We start from the raw sequence: 15,147 nt of genomic DNA on the forward strand, positions 1-15,147 counted from the left end.
AAGTGAGTCACTCATATATTATGAAAATAATTTAGATAGGCAAAAGAGGTTGTACCTATCCTTATTAATGAAAATGGAAAAAGCGGAAGTAAACATCACTTGATTTTCTTTTTACCCCCCACCTCAGGAGCAGCTTTCAGTGCTGGACTGACGGGAGGAATCAGTACCTCTATAGCTGTGTTCTGTCATGAGCTGCCACATGAGTTAGGTAATATACCAGATTTTGTCAAATCTTAAGACTTCTTCAGTTATAAATGCATATAAATTTTGGAGAGGTTAAAACATAAAAATGGCTGATGACAAGTAGAAATGTCATCATTCTTTTATATAATTTGTATTATATGCACCTAAAAATGTATTGTTTTATATGTATGTATGTTTAACTTATGTAAACAGTATTATGTCCTTTCCCATTCTGTTCCTTATATTACTAATCATTATGCTTTTATTTAGTTTATTTTGAGAGAGAGAGAAAGAGAGCATGAGCACATGAGCAGGGGAGGAGCAGGGAGAGAAGGAGAGAAAGAATCCCAAGCAGGCTTCATACTGTCAGCACAGAACCTGATGTGGGGCTTGATCTCACAAACCATGAGAACATGACCTGAGCCAAGGTCAAGAGTCAGATGCTTAACCAACCGAGCCACCCGGGCGCCCCTCATTATGCTTTTAAACTCCACCCAGGTTATCATGCATTCATTTAATATGTTGCTTTTAGTCAGTACTTAGAGTTGTGCATTTACTGCATTTTACATATTTGTCACCTAGTATTAGATACACTACACCTTTAATTTCCTGCCACCACAGATAATGAGGCATTGAACATCTGTAGACTTAGCGCTTATAGACTCTTACAAGAACATCTTTTGGGATTATACCCAGGAACAGAATTGATGGGTCGTGGGATGTACCTGCCAGAGAAGTGCTGTATTACTAGCCACCATGGCCATCTCTAACCACCAATACCAGAGAGTTCCTATGTTTCCACATCCCTGCCAAGACTTGACATTAACTAATTTTTGCCAATTTGGTAGATATAAAATGATATTTCTTTGTTGTTTTAGTTGGCACTTACTGATCTACCAATGATTTTTTTTTAATTTCTCTTCATGTGTTTTGATTTTTGTTTTATTTTTATTTCTATTATTTTTGAGCAACAGAGAGTGTGAGTAGGGGAGGGGCAGAGAGAGAGGAAGACACAGAATTTGAAGCAGGCTCCAGGCTCCCAGCTGTGTCAGCACAGAGCCGGATGCGGGGCTCGAACTCACAGACCGCAAGATCATGACTTGAGCTCATGTCAGATGCCTAACCAACTGAGCCACCCAGGCGCTCCTGATTTTTTCCTTTAAGTTGAAAAACATTAGATGTACACATGCATTCATTCACAGAAAATATCCAGGGGATGTAGAGATGACATAAATTTGAAAGAAAAAAGTAACTCCCTATTCTGAGTTTCCAAGGAATTTCTTCATATGCTCTTGCTAGTTTAATATTTTTCTTAAATTTATCTGGCTGTGAAACATCTATCACTTGACTCTGTTTAATTTTTTTTATTGGTAGTAGCCTTATTTGCCTACTTTCAGTAGAGTTTATATGTATAATTTGCTTAGAAAATTATTAACTGCTCAAAGCAGGACAGTCTATTAATGCTTACTTGGTGCTGATTCTCTAAGCCTTGATTCTGTATTTAACAGTTTTGTTCCTTTGCCAGCCTTGAGCCTGTGTTCTTATATCCTGTTCATGCCCCATTTCCTTTATCCTGACTAAACCATTATTGCCTTCGTTGTCTTTTGCTTGGACAGTTTCCATAGTATTTACACCTAGTTTTGCTCTGTTCTAGTCCATCTCATATACTTTATCCCAAAGTGACTTGCTCATGCAATCAGTCTTTCAGTAGTCTCCCTTACGTATAAAGTTAAAAGCTGAGATTCATTAGTCCTGCTTCCATTGGCCTTCATTTCTGCCTTTTCAGCCTTACTCACTGTGCTTGCTGTTGCATGTTTTCCACTTCACCCAAACATAGTTCACCAAACATATGCTGTGGGTGCCTGAGCCTGCTTCTTTCCTTGTACCATCTTCCTACTTGGCTTGTCCTGTCCTGCTGATTGTCTCTCTAGTTAATTATGTTACGAGGCTTTTTTTCTCCAACTTGAGGACTGCCCTCCCGCTGGAGGATTACTGCCCTGTATGTGTTGGATTACTTTTTCGTGTAAACTTTATCACTTAGCTTCACCAGGTCTTTCTTTGGGTGCTTAGTATATATCCATTGTAGATGTCCTATCTCTTAAAATGTAGGTTCTTTGTATGCAGATACTGTATCTTATGCACTTTTCTTAACTACTTTCCTGTGTTAGGAAGAGAATAATCTGCCAGATACTTCTTTGCAATTCCATAGCAATACACATCAGGGCTTTCTGTCAGTTTTTTTTTTTTTTTAACATTTATTTATTTTTGAGACAGAGAGAGACAGAGCATGAACGGGGGAGGCTCAGAGAGGGAGACACAGAATCTGAAACAGGCTCCAGGCTCTGAGCTGTCAGCACAGAGCCTGACGCGGGGCTCGAACCCACGGACCGCGAGATCATGACCCGAGCCGAAGTCGGCTGCTTACCCGACTGAGCCACCCAGGCACCCCTGTTACCTTTATATGTAGGTAACATATAGCCTAATAATTTTAACTTTGCACTCTTCATTTTGAACTTGCTTAGTAGTAGATTTGGATAGTCTGAACACACATCCACAATATACTGGGAAGACCTTCAACTTCCCTTCCTACCCTCTTCCTGCTCCCTAAATGGAGTATATCATGCTACTTCATGGTTATTGACAGCAGGGAGTTTGGAGATTAGGGATGATTGCCTTCCTGCCACTTACTCCTTTTTCTCTCTATAGTTTCTCCTTGAAACAATGAAATACAAGGAATGATAGCCACATAAACAAATGCAGGACATACCTTAATAGCTAGGTAAGGCCTTGGACCTATGCAGAGCTCTTGTGAAAGCTGGATTATAGAACTCTACCTGGGCCAGGACTCCCCATGAGACATTCGACCCCAAATCTCTACCTGTTTTACCCCCACAAACCAGAAGTTGGGATGTTACTGTTGCTATGATGGGAAAACATGAGTTTAAAGTACGTTGAACTTTAAAGGAGTGAGACCTTAAGAAAATGTGCATTTTCCCCCAATGCTCAGTGCTAAATTGACCTAAACTCTATTTTCTAGCTGTCTAGGCTCTAGGGTAAAAAGAGCATAACTCTGGAAGTGATAGAAAATGCTTTGGCCTTTGTATTAATCAAGGTAGGAAGTGGTCTAATGACCATAAACAAAGAAAGTATTTTAAAAAATGATTTTAGAGCCTATTTTTTCCCTTAAGGTACAATAATGGACACTTTGGTAAAAAAGGCCCAGATGAATGTCTTTACTCTGATTTATCACTCTTACTCATTTGGAGAGGAGGGAATCTGGAGAGAGGCTAGAAACCTCTTCCTCAGAACTCCCAAGCAAGGGAAAGATCACTCTCCTAGAAGATATGATAGAAGCATGGCAGGGAGATAGGAGAAACTACTCCCTGGTTAATAGGTCAGGATATTGGCAAAGCAGCATAATACGTTGCATTCCAGGATAATTTATTTGATTTAAAACCTCTTAGGCCCTTGTTAAGTTTTTGATTATGAATTCTTAAAACTGTTCTGAGATTTTTATACTGAAGTCATACCCTAAATGGGAAAACAATTGTTTAAATTACATTTTAGTGCATTAAAAAGCGACCCTTAGTAATTCCAAGTTTTATTGTTCCTCTTCTGAACGCATTGCAGTTCTCGCATGGTGTACCAGATGATGGTTTTGTTTGTGCTTAGGAATGCAAAGGAAAAATCAAACTTCTAAACCTTAGAACAATATACAGCTCAGGGAGGTTCATTCTAAGAGGTATGCAGAAATTGAAACCATCTGAGAAAATAGAAAACGCTTGTCTCTCATAGCGTGTTTGCTGTGGGGTGGGTTAACGGATGAAGTCACCTGAATTATTCCTACTCTTCCTTTTGTTTTTTGCCAAACTTGTTTTAGCTATATTTAAGTAAGTAGAAATATTACTTTGTTGTATTCTCTCTACTATTTTCCTACTAGTTCAAAATAACTGTATAAGCATTTGAAAAATAATTTATATGAAAACTTGTATAAGAACATATAAAGAGGAAATGAGATTGGGATAATCTAGAAGAGCAGATAATCCAAACTCTCTTCTTGATATTTAGTGTGTTCTAACTCCAAAAAAAGTGACATTTTGATAAATAAATGTAGCCTTATTATTAAGACTCAGCTCAGAGAGGCTATGGTGCCATCCCATTTTTTCCCTTTACTCTCATGCGTATTTAAGGGGTAAGTAGAATTTCAAAATAAATTTTCATAATGTGCTAGATTGTTCAGGGAAAAAACATTTACTATATAGATGTATACATGTGTATACATGCATTATTTAAGGCAAAAATAAAGAACTTTGAAATATGTATTTGTTTAAAAAAATCTCAGTGGTTGATATTAACATAATTACAGCATTGGATCACATTAACAGCTTTGGCAGGCACACCTCATTCGTTGTGTTAATGACACCCCTTGTCAGCAGAAAGGAAGGGATATTGATTTATCAAAAGATGAGTAGATTTGCTTGTTTGGTGTAAATCCCAACTGTATTCCTTTGATCTATTTTTCAAATATTTATCAAGGTTCTTACTGAGAAGGGAGGTGGGTGGAGAAAAAGGGAGAAAAATATGAAGATACCTCTGAAATTTGTAACTAAGATAAGTCTAGGACAAAGATAGATTTTATTTTATTTTATTCATTTTTTAAAAAAATTTTTAATGTTTATTTCTGAGACAGAGAGAGACAGAGCATAAGTGGGGGAGGGGCAGAAAGAGAGAGGGGGACAAAGAATCTGAAGCAGGCTCCAGGCTCTGAGCTGTCAGCACAGAGCCCGACGCGGGGCTCGAACTCACAGACTGCGAGATCATGACCTGAGCCAAAGCCAGACGCTCAACCGACTGAGCCACCCAGGCACCCCTAGATTTTAAATGAAATAATTCGTCTTGGTACAAGGTCATTATACAAAGATAATTTATACTGCTGTATACTAGCAATGAACAATTAGAAATTGAAATTTTTTTTAAGGTGCTATTTATAACACCAAAAAACATGAAACTCTTTGGTTAAATCTAACAAAATATACACAGAATCTGTATGCTGAAAACTATAAATCACCACAAAAGAGATCAAAGGAGACTTGAGTGTGAAGAATGTATACCAGGTTTATGGACCTGAAGACTCAGTATCTTTAAGATGCTAATTTTCCCTATCGTTTAAGTGCATTCCCAGTCAGAATACCAGCAGGCTTTTTCAAATGAGCTTTTTCAAAATTTAATATGGAAACCGAAAGGAACTTGGATAACCAGAAGAATTTTGAAAAAGGACAACAAAATTGACTTTAAGACTTGATATAAAGCCACAGTAATTGCAACAATTTATATTGGTGAGGAAATAGACACATAAATCAGTGGAACAAAGTAGAGTTCTCTGATATATGGCAACTTATTTTCAACAAAGTGCAAAGGAAATTCCATGTACAAAGGAAGTTTTTTCAACAAATGTTGCTGTAGTAATTGAATATCTAGTTTCAAAAACCCAAAGAAAAAAGTTCACACTGTAGACACAAATTAACTGAAGAAAGATGATTGATTTAAATAAAAATTTTAAAATACAGGTTTCCCCTGCTATCCAAAAGTAGTGTTCCAGTGAAACTTTTTGTAAGCTGAAAGGGCTTAAAGCTAAGAAACAGTTACTATTTATATGGAAAAGTTTTTGAGTTTCCCAATACCTTAGGATACATCTTGCCAATGGAAGCACAAAATAGAGACAAAGCACAGGTACTCACACACTTCAGAGCTGTGGTGGCCTGACACTGAGCATGGTTCCTGGGGAAGGAGCTTGGTGGGGCTACTCTGGCTGCTCGGGGTGCAGGCTGCCTCTACAGCAGCTCATGCAAAACAAAGGCTGTTTTTGGTTTTTGCCTTTTTTCATAAAAGGGAAAAATCCTCTTCTTTTTTTTTTTTTTTTTTTTTTTTGGTTAGGGAAAACCGGTACTAATGTAGGCCTTTAATAAAAGTGAAGTGGCTGTAATACGAACTTTTGAAAAGTGGGGGTTACCTGTATAAGACTTTCAGAAGAAAACCTAGGAGAAAATCTTTGTGTTCTTGGATTAGGCAAACTATTTTTATTTTTATTTTATTTTATTTTATTTTATTTTATTTATTTAATTTTATTTTTTTATTTTATTTTTTCAACGTTTATTTATTTTTGGGACAGAGAGAGACAGAGCATGAACGGCGGAGGGGCAGAGAGAGAGGGAGACACAGAATTGGAAACAGGCTCCAGGCTCTGAGCCATCAGCCCAGAGCCAGATGCGGGGCTCGAACTCCCGGACCCCGAGATCGTGACCTGGCTGAAGTCGGACGCTTAACCGACTGCGCCACCCAGGCGCCCCCGGCAAACTATTTTTAGATAAAACATCAAAAGCATGACCCATTAAGGAAAAAGTAATAAAATGGACTTCATAAAAATTAAAAACTCTACACAAATAGCCTTTATTTAAAAAGAATGAAAAGGACTGTGAATAAATATTTGGAAAATATTTGGAAAAATATTTGGAAAATACATCCCTGACAAGAGACTTTTAGGATATTTAAAGACCTCTCAACTCAATAATAGGAAAAACAACAAAGTGGGCAAAAGATTTGAACAGGCATTTCACTAAAGCAATTCTGCAGATGAAAACACATGGGATTACAGGTGCTGGATTTGTCATTATAAAGGGCTATAAAGGATGTGGAACAACTCTCAGAAATTGCTGGTAGGAATGCAGCTTTTTAGAAGGCTAGAAAAAAAAAAGACACTCGTTAAATGGCCCAGAAATCCCACTCATAGGTATCTACTCAAGAATGAAAACTTATGTTGACAGAAAAACCTGTTTATGTGTACAGTGGCTTTATTCATAGTTGCCCAAAACTGGAAACAACCCATAGGTCCTTCAGCTGTTAACTTGGTTCATCTATGGAGTATTTAGTGTAGTAAAAACCATGACTTCCTGGGGTGCTTGGATGGCTCAGTCATTTGAGTGTCCGACTTCGGCTCAGGTCATGATCTCTCACGGTTTGTGAGTTCTAGCCCCACGTCAGGCTCTGTGCTGACAGCTCAGAGCCTGGATGGAGCCTGCTTCGGATTCTGTGTCTCCCTGTCTCTCTGCCCCTCCCCTGCTCACACACACACACACACGCACACACACACTCACTTTCTCTCTCTCACTCTCTCAAAAATAAATAAACATTAAAAAAATGACTTTCTGGTATAAACTGTAACATGAATGAATCTTATACATATTATGCTAAGAGGAAAAAAATACCTAGATTCAAAAGACTACATACTTTATGGTTTCAATTTATATGATGTCCTGGACAAGGAAAAACTATAGGCATTGGTTGCTGAGGAATGAGGGAACTGAGGAAGTTTGCAGGGAAGGGCGGAGGGTGGATAATGAAGTAGTTCCGGAGTTTGATGGTGGTTATGGTTCCATGGTATGTACTTTTGTCAAAACTCATAGAACTCTACATCCAAAAGAGAATGCTATAAAAAAAGAATTATACCTTAAAATTTTAATTTAAAAAAGTTTTAACTAAAAATTCATCTTGAATCTTGATTAGCTAATTCACGCTGTTTGGTTGCTATTCAAGGATGAAATAAATCCTTTTGCCATCCAGTAATATCTGGGGAGGCATCAAGGTCGACATAGTTTGTACCTGTGACACAATGTTCTTTGAGTATTAAATAGTGTTTCTTTTAAAACCCTTTTTAATTATTTTTTTAAGTTTACTTATTTTGAGAAAGAGCACAAGTGGGATAGGGGCAGAGGGAGAGAGAGAATCCCAAGCAGGCTCCATGCTGTCAGCACAGAGCCTGATGTGGGTTTCAAACCCATGAACTGTGAGATCATGACCTGAGCTGAAACCAAGAGTCAGACACACCACTGACTGAGCCAGTCATGTGCCCGTGCCCTTTTTTGAAATTATAAAAGGAAACACTTTATTTTATAACCTAAAGACACTTCTCATTTTGTATTACCTAACCCCCTGCTAAGTTGCCCTCTGAGCATGGTTAGTGAGTGAATTAGTGAAAATCTGGTGGTGAAACTTATAGAGGAAGAAGTTAGGAAGCTCTTTGCTTAAGGAAGCTGAGAAAAAAATTAAAAGTCTAGGGTAGAGAAGAGATAAAGCTGCTTTTCAATCCAGGACTTACCAGGAAAATCAAGGATTTAGGATCAGAGGCGAGAAAAAATGCAAGGAGAGTAGTAGTAGATGGAAACTAGAGAATGGCCGTTTAGAAGCTACTGGTAGATAATCTTGCACTAATTTGTTAACGTCTTCCTATCTGTTATAAATTAGAACCTTATAACCATAAGAGTTAAAAAAGAGAACAGATCATGTATTTTTAGTCATGTAAGGTTAAGACCCACCCCTCCTTTTTAAGTTTGTTTCTCTACATATGAATGTAATTTCTACGCCAAACATGAGGCTCAAACCCATGACCAGAAGTCTCATGCTCTTCTGACTGAGCCAGTGGGTACCCCTAAAATTGCTTCTTCAGGGAAGGTAATGCCCCAGTATCTATATAATACCTTGCATTGCTACGTGTTCAGTGATAAATTAGATGTTTGTATATTTAGTAAAACAAAGAAGCTTGTTACAGTTTGTCGGAAATTACTGACTTTTACCCTTTAGCTTTAAAGCTATCATATCTAGCAGTATTTATTCTTCTAGTAATATCTCTGAGAAATATTTGTTTTTTTCTAGCAGTCCAACTCTAGACATACAAGTGTGAGTCTCTTTATTCATTTTACATTTTTAGGATTTTTAGAATTAAGATTTAATTTTTTTCCTGGAAAACATAAATCTAAACAGCATACAATATACTTACAGTCTGTTACCTCTGTTTGTTCTTAGGCCATTTTTCTTTCGAAAAGGGGCAGAGATTAAGAGCAGAGGGCTTTAATTGTTGCTCACGGAAAGAGTAGTGACCAGGTTCTTTTTTTCTACATTTTTGATTTTTTTTTTAATGTTTATTTATTTTTGAGAGGGGCGTGGCACAGAGGATCCCAAACAGGCTCTCTGTTGACAGCAGAGAGCCCAGCGTGGGGCTCGAACTCATGAACTGTGAGATCCTGAGCTGAAGTCAGATGCTTAACTGACTGAGCCCACCCAGATGCCATTCTAGGTTTTTGATTTTTTTTAAAAAACTTTTAAGTGTTTTTTTTAGATTTTGTTTTGAAAGAGAGAAAAAGAGTAGTGGGTGAGCAGGGAGGGGCAGAAGGAGAGGGAGAGAGAGAATCCTAAGAAGGCTTCACGCCTAGCATGGAGCCCTATTTGGGACTCGGTCCCATGACTGTGAGATCATGACCTAAGCCAAAATCAAGAGTGGGATGCTTACCCAATTGAGCCACCCAAAATTTAACATTTCACATTCTACAGAAAATTGACCTTTGCTTTTTGATAAGCAGTTCTTTGAGTTTTCACATGTCTGTAGACTTCTAACAATTCCATCATCCCAACAGTTCCCTTCTTGTAGTCCCATTGTAGTCCCACCCCTGTTTCTGGAGACCTTGGAATGTTCTTCACTGTAGTTTTATCTTTTTGAGATATCATATAAATAGAATCGTATGTAACCTTTCAGACTGGCTCTGAGCATCGTGCCTGTGAGATTCACCCAAGTTTTGCCTGTATTAGGTTCAATTAAGTAAAAAATAAATATTTATAATAAAATCTCAGTTATTAAAGGTGTATTTTTATATCAATTTTTTATTTTGTTTCCTGCTTTTTCCCCTTAAATGTGTGTGTAAAATCCTGTGATTGTAAAACTCTCACATTGTGTCTTTACTGCAGGTGATTTTGCAGTTCTTCTTAAAGCTGGCATGACTGTAAGGCAAGCAATTGTATACAACCTCCTCTCTGCCATGATGGCTTACATAGGCATGCTTATAGGCACAGCTGTGGGTCAGTATGCCAATAACATCACACTTTGGATCTTTGCAATCACTGCAGGCATGTTCCTTTATGTCGCCTTGGTGGATATGGTAAGATACTTTATAGTTTTGTGATTATTACCAAATCTGTAAATAGAATGCACCTTCCAGAAATGGAAGAAACCTTTGGATGTAGTTTAAAAGAATATTTTTAAAAATGGAACCCATTTTAAAACATGTGAAATCCTAAATAGTCTATTAGGGAAAGACAAATAGGAGGGTTTCCTCTTTGAAAATCAGTTGAGATGCTGAAAATTTTTGACCAAATGATATTACTATTCAAAGTAATCATCAGTAATATTTAGAGATAATTGTTATACTATTAAAATTTGTAATACTGTGGTGTGGTTTGTTAATAAAATAATTCTTTGAGCTTGTTTTATGGCAAACAAATAATTCTTAGGGAAGCCAGTCTTCTGCAGAAAATGGTATATTTTCCTAGGGATTTGTGTAATTTTCATTTTTTCTAACTTTAAAGTTAATCTAAACACTAGCAAATAGTTTTAATTTTACCTTTATATCTTAAATATGTTAGGTAGTGTATTTGCAGAACTAGCAGTTTAATTACTTTTTTTTTTAAGTTTATTTATTTATTTTGAGAGGGAGAGAGAATCCCAATCAGGGTCTGCACTGTCAACACATAGCCCACAGTGGGGCTCGATCTCACGAACCGTTAGATCATGGCCTGAGCCAAGATCAAGAGTAGGACGCTTAACAAACTGAACCACCCAGGTGCCCCTACTTTTTGTTTTCAAACATTATGTTCACTTTTCTTCCTGGTAGGATCTAGTAGATGGTCTCATTTCAAAATCATATAACCTGAATTTTTAATGATAGAATTAATGCCTATTTATAATAGAAAATTTAGAAAGTGTCAACAAAAGAAAAGAAAAACTGTTTACAGGGTGCCTGGGTGGCTCAGTCGGTTAAGCATCCAACTTCAGCTCAGGTTATGATCTCATGGTTCACAAGTTTGAGCCCCGTGTTGGGCTCTGTGCTGACAGCTCAGAGCCTGGAGCCTGCTTCGGATTCTGTGTCTCCCTCTCTCTCTGCCCCTCCCCCGCTTGTGCCTGCACACGCGTGCTCTCTCTCTCTCTTTCTCTCTCAAAAATAAAAATATTAAAAAAAATGTTGATGCTCTGTACCTACAGTTCACCACTTCCCTATCTTTTCATAGACTCTAACACCTCATTTCTTGTCCCCATGCTCAGCTGATTACCTTACTTCCTGTTTCATGGAGAACCCTGAAGCCATTGAGACAACCTGCCACAGGTTCCCATCACCATTTTTACTCATCTGCCTGTATCTGTTCGTTTACTCCCTTTCCTATTCCACTGGAGGAATCTCTGTGTTCCTCAAAGAGGTCAGCTTCTTAAAACCGCTCCCTAGAACTTGTCCTCTTTTCACTAACTTCCTGAAATTCTCCCAAATTCTCTCTCGTGTTGGTCATTTTCCCCTCTCTGCTGGATCATTCCTACAAGCACGTAAACCTCGTGTACTCCTCACTTCAAAAGGTAGGAGAGAGGACTTTCTTAACTCTAGTTTCTATTTTAGTCCTCAACCACCATTTTCTTCCCTTACAAAGCAAATTACGCTTTCTTAATTTTTGATTCTCGTCTCTCTCGAGTTTGGCCATATCAGGTATTCTCCCTGACTGCTGTGCCAGATTGTTATCTGGCAGTCGACCACGATGTTGCTGAGTCCAGTGGTCATTCACCCCATCCCATCTCTGTTCACCACTATTTCGCAGTTGCTCATTCTCTTCTCTTTGAAATGCTTTCCTGCCATCACCATCTCCTGGCTTACCACCTTCCTGGCCTTTCTTTCTCAATTTGTTTTCTGATTCTCTTCTCCCTTACCTGTAACTGGGTGAAAGCCCTCTAGGTAATTCCATTTAGTCTCACGGCTTTAAATTTTTATTGACTGGTAATTCCTATGTTTACATCTTTAGCAGACTTTTCCTTAACTCAGTTAATCTATCTACCTGCTTCCCGACTCTCTGAATAGAAGTACAAGCTGATTATGTTCAGATCGCAGCTCTTGAGATCTGCCAGCCTTAACTTCTTGAACCAGCAACTCCTGTAGGGATTCTCTGTCATACATGATGATTCCATTCTTCTGGTTGCTCAGATCAAAACCCTGACTATCATTCTTTGACTCAAGTCTCTCTGTCCACCCTACCTCTGGCTCGTTTGGGAGGGCTCCGCCCCCTAACCACCTCTGTGGCCACCATGCTCCTTAAGCCACCACCATCTTCTTCTCTTTAACTTTCTCCCTGCTTTTGCCCTGCTGTTGCCCTGTCCACGACATTCTGGGTCAACAGTCACGTCACTTGTGTGCTTCAAACTCTTCGGTGGCTCCTGTGCATTTCCTCTCGACATTCTGGGTCAACAGTCACGTCACTTGTGTGCTTCAAACTCTTCGGTGGCTCCTGTGCATTTCCTTTCCCTCTCCCTCTCTAATTTCTTGAACTATACCTCATCTTCTCCTTTTCCCCAGGAGGCACACTCTGCCGTAGGGGCCTGGCTCTTGCTGATCGCTCTATGTGGAATATTTTGCCTGTGGACATTCTTCGGGCTAGCTTTCTCCCTTCTGTGAGGCATCCCATCTAAAATTTCAACCGCTACCCCAACATTTTACACATTCTGTCCCTACTTTTTTTCTCCTTTGGACTTAGATCTTGATCTATAAATAATACACTAAACATTTTACTTATTTATTGAGTTCCTTATGGGCCCCACATGGATACCCATTCTGAGACGGCAAGCATTTTTGGTAGTATTTCGTTTACTGCTAGAAAAGTAGTTCACAATTAGTTGAATGAAAAATGAACTAATTCTTATACTAGGAACCTAAAGATAGATAGATAGATAGATAGATAGATAGATAGATAGATAGATATAAAAAAGAGAATCTTTCCAGGAAAGATTTAGAGTCTAATGAAGGAGAAAACTAGCCATTAATTAGAATTCTTTTAATAATGGATTACAATAGAGTAGTGTACCATCTTTGTAAAACTATGTTGGCTAAAAAATTGGGAAATAAAATTAGGGAAGTTTCTCTGGAATGGGAGATCTGAGCTGAGTCTTAAAAACTGTTGAATAGTTTATTAGAAGCAAGAGAAAGGGTCATATGAGAAAGCAGAATAATGAATAGCATTGTTCCTTTGACTAGTGAGTCTCCTCCTGGGACTGTATTTTAGAGAAAATAACCCATCATGACTATTGCTATTACAATAAGCAAGCAAACAAAAAACTGTATAAAAGTGTTTTTTGCAGTAGCATTTACAATGTTACAGTTATATTGGAAATACCCTAAGTGTCCAAGAGGGAAAACTATCCACATATATTTTAGGATTTTAATAACACTGAAATTATTTTTTTCCTAATGGAAAAAGATGGATTAAAAAATTACATCCATAGTCATCAGATGTTGGCCAGATCACGACAGTCCTACAACACACAGTGCTATAAAAGAGAATTTAGTGTAAATTTTATAAATTTTTAATTATAAATTTTGAGGAGCCATTACAGAGTTAAGCAACAATGACATCACATTTTTGTTTTAGAAAGACCACTTTGACTATAGGGAGGAAGTTTGTATTCATTTACAATAATTCAGTATGATAGCAACAGTACCAGAAATTTTGGTTTGAGGTACCTTTAGGGTATCCAGGTATAAGCGCCCATCTGGTTTTAAGGGCCTTTGGATAGCAGCTGTTTATCAACCAGTTTGGAAGCGCTGTTGTAGGGCCATACCAGTAGATACTGGCTGGCTTTTGCTGTGCTTATGATCAACAGACATGGGTGTGGGTATTCAGGATTGAATTGAATGTGGGGAAGGCATAGTGCCTCTTCTGGCTGGTATGTGTACCTATCTGGAGGGGGTTGTTTCTGAGAAGAGTCCTCTATTACATATGCTTAAATGTTAAGCCAGAATTAAAAGTTTTTGTCTTAATAAAAACTTGAGGAAAGGAGAAAAGATATAATAAAAAATAGTCTTTTTACTAGAACCATGAGTTTGGAAATTGCCTGGTTTAGTCTGAATCTAGAGTTTGGCAAATATTCTGTAAAGGGACAGATAGTAAATATTTAGGCTTTGTAGACCATACAGTCTCTGTCACAGTTCATCAGCTATTCTGTTTGTAGTAGTTTCTGTCACAATTACTCTACTCTGCTGGAAAAGAACAGTAGCCTCCACACTGCTGCCATAGACTTGGGAACAAAATAGATGATCAGCATGAAGTCATTCTTAAATAGGATCCTCAGGAGACTGTTAAATATACTGTAGCAGTGTCGGATACGGTAGTTGGATTAATTGTACTCATTATTTAATAATGAATAATGGTGTTTCTTCCTAGACAGGCATTATGTTCTTAATACTACATTTCTCCTTGGGGCGCCTGGGTGGCTCAGTCGGTTGGGCGTCCGACTTCCGCTCAGGTCATGATCTCATTGTTGGTGAGTTCAGGCTGCATATCGGGCTCTATGCTGACAGCTCGAAGCCTGGAGCTTGCTTCAGATTCTGTGTCTCTGTCTCTCTCTGGTCCTTCCCTACTCACACGCATATTCTCTCTCTCTCTCAAAAATAAATAAACATTAAACAGAAAAAATACTACATTTCTCCTCCCTAAACCCAAAGCACCAAGGTATTGTTTGGAGTAAAGCTTAGTGTCTAAGAGAGTAGCATCTCATTATCATCTGACGATACTCATCGCAAACTTGAAAAACAATACACAGAAAGAGTGGAAGTAAAAAGTAGAAGTAGCTATTCTCGCACAATTTTGACTAGGTGTGGGAGGAAAGACTATGCTTATAATAACGTACATCTCTTTAACAAATCATATTTACTTAAAACTTAAGATTTATGCTTCGAACTATGGATTATTCTTAAATGTAATGGTATATGCTTAAGCTTTAGAAGTCAAGACTATAAACTTCAGTGAGCTGTGCCTTTAAAAGTATTGGAAACTTTCAGGTTTTTGAAATTTTGTCCTAGAGTATACTGTGAAAGCAGCATGTATAACTTGGGG

The 15,147-nt window shown here is 38.1% G+C and overlaps 1 protein-coding gene across 2 annotated transcripts in view; it reads left to right on the plus strand.

Annotated features, from left to right (window-relative positions):
• SLC39A10 (solute carrier family 39 member 10) overlaps positions 1-15,147 on the plus strand; it is a 145,012-nt gene that overhangs the window by 126,446 nt on the left and 3,419 nt on the right. For both annotated transcript variants that reach the window (XM_043577361.1, XM_043577360.1), the window contains 2 exons: positions 128-208; positions 9,976-10,166. In XM_043577361.1, the coding sequence (XP_043433296.1) occupies positions 128-208; positions 9,976-10,166 (272 nt within the window). The remainder of the gene's footprint in view (positions 1-127; positions 209-9,975; positions 10,167-15,147) is intronic.

This window comes from Prionailurus bengalensis, chromosome C1 (assembly GCF_016509475.1).
Source record: "Prionailurus bengalensis isolate Pbe53 chromosome C1, Fcat_Pben_1.1_paternal_pri, whole genome shotgun sequence".
Taxonomy (NCBI): domain Eukaryota; kingdom Metazoa; phylum Chordata; class Mammalia; order Carnivora; family Felidae; genus Prionailurus; species Prionailurus bengalensis.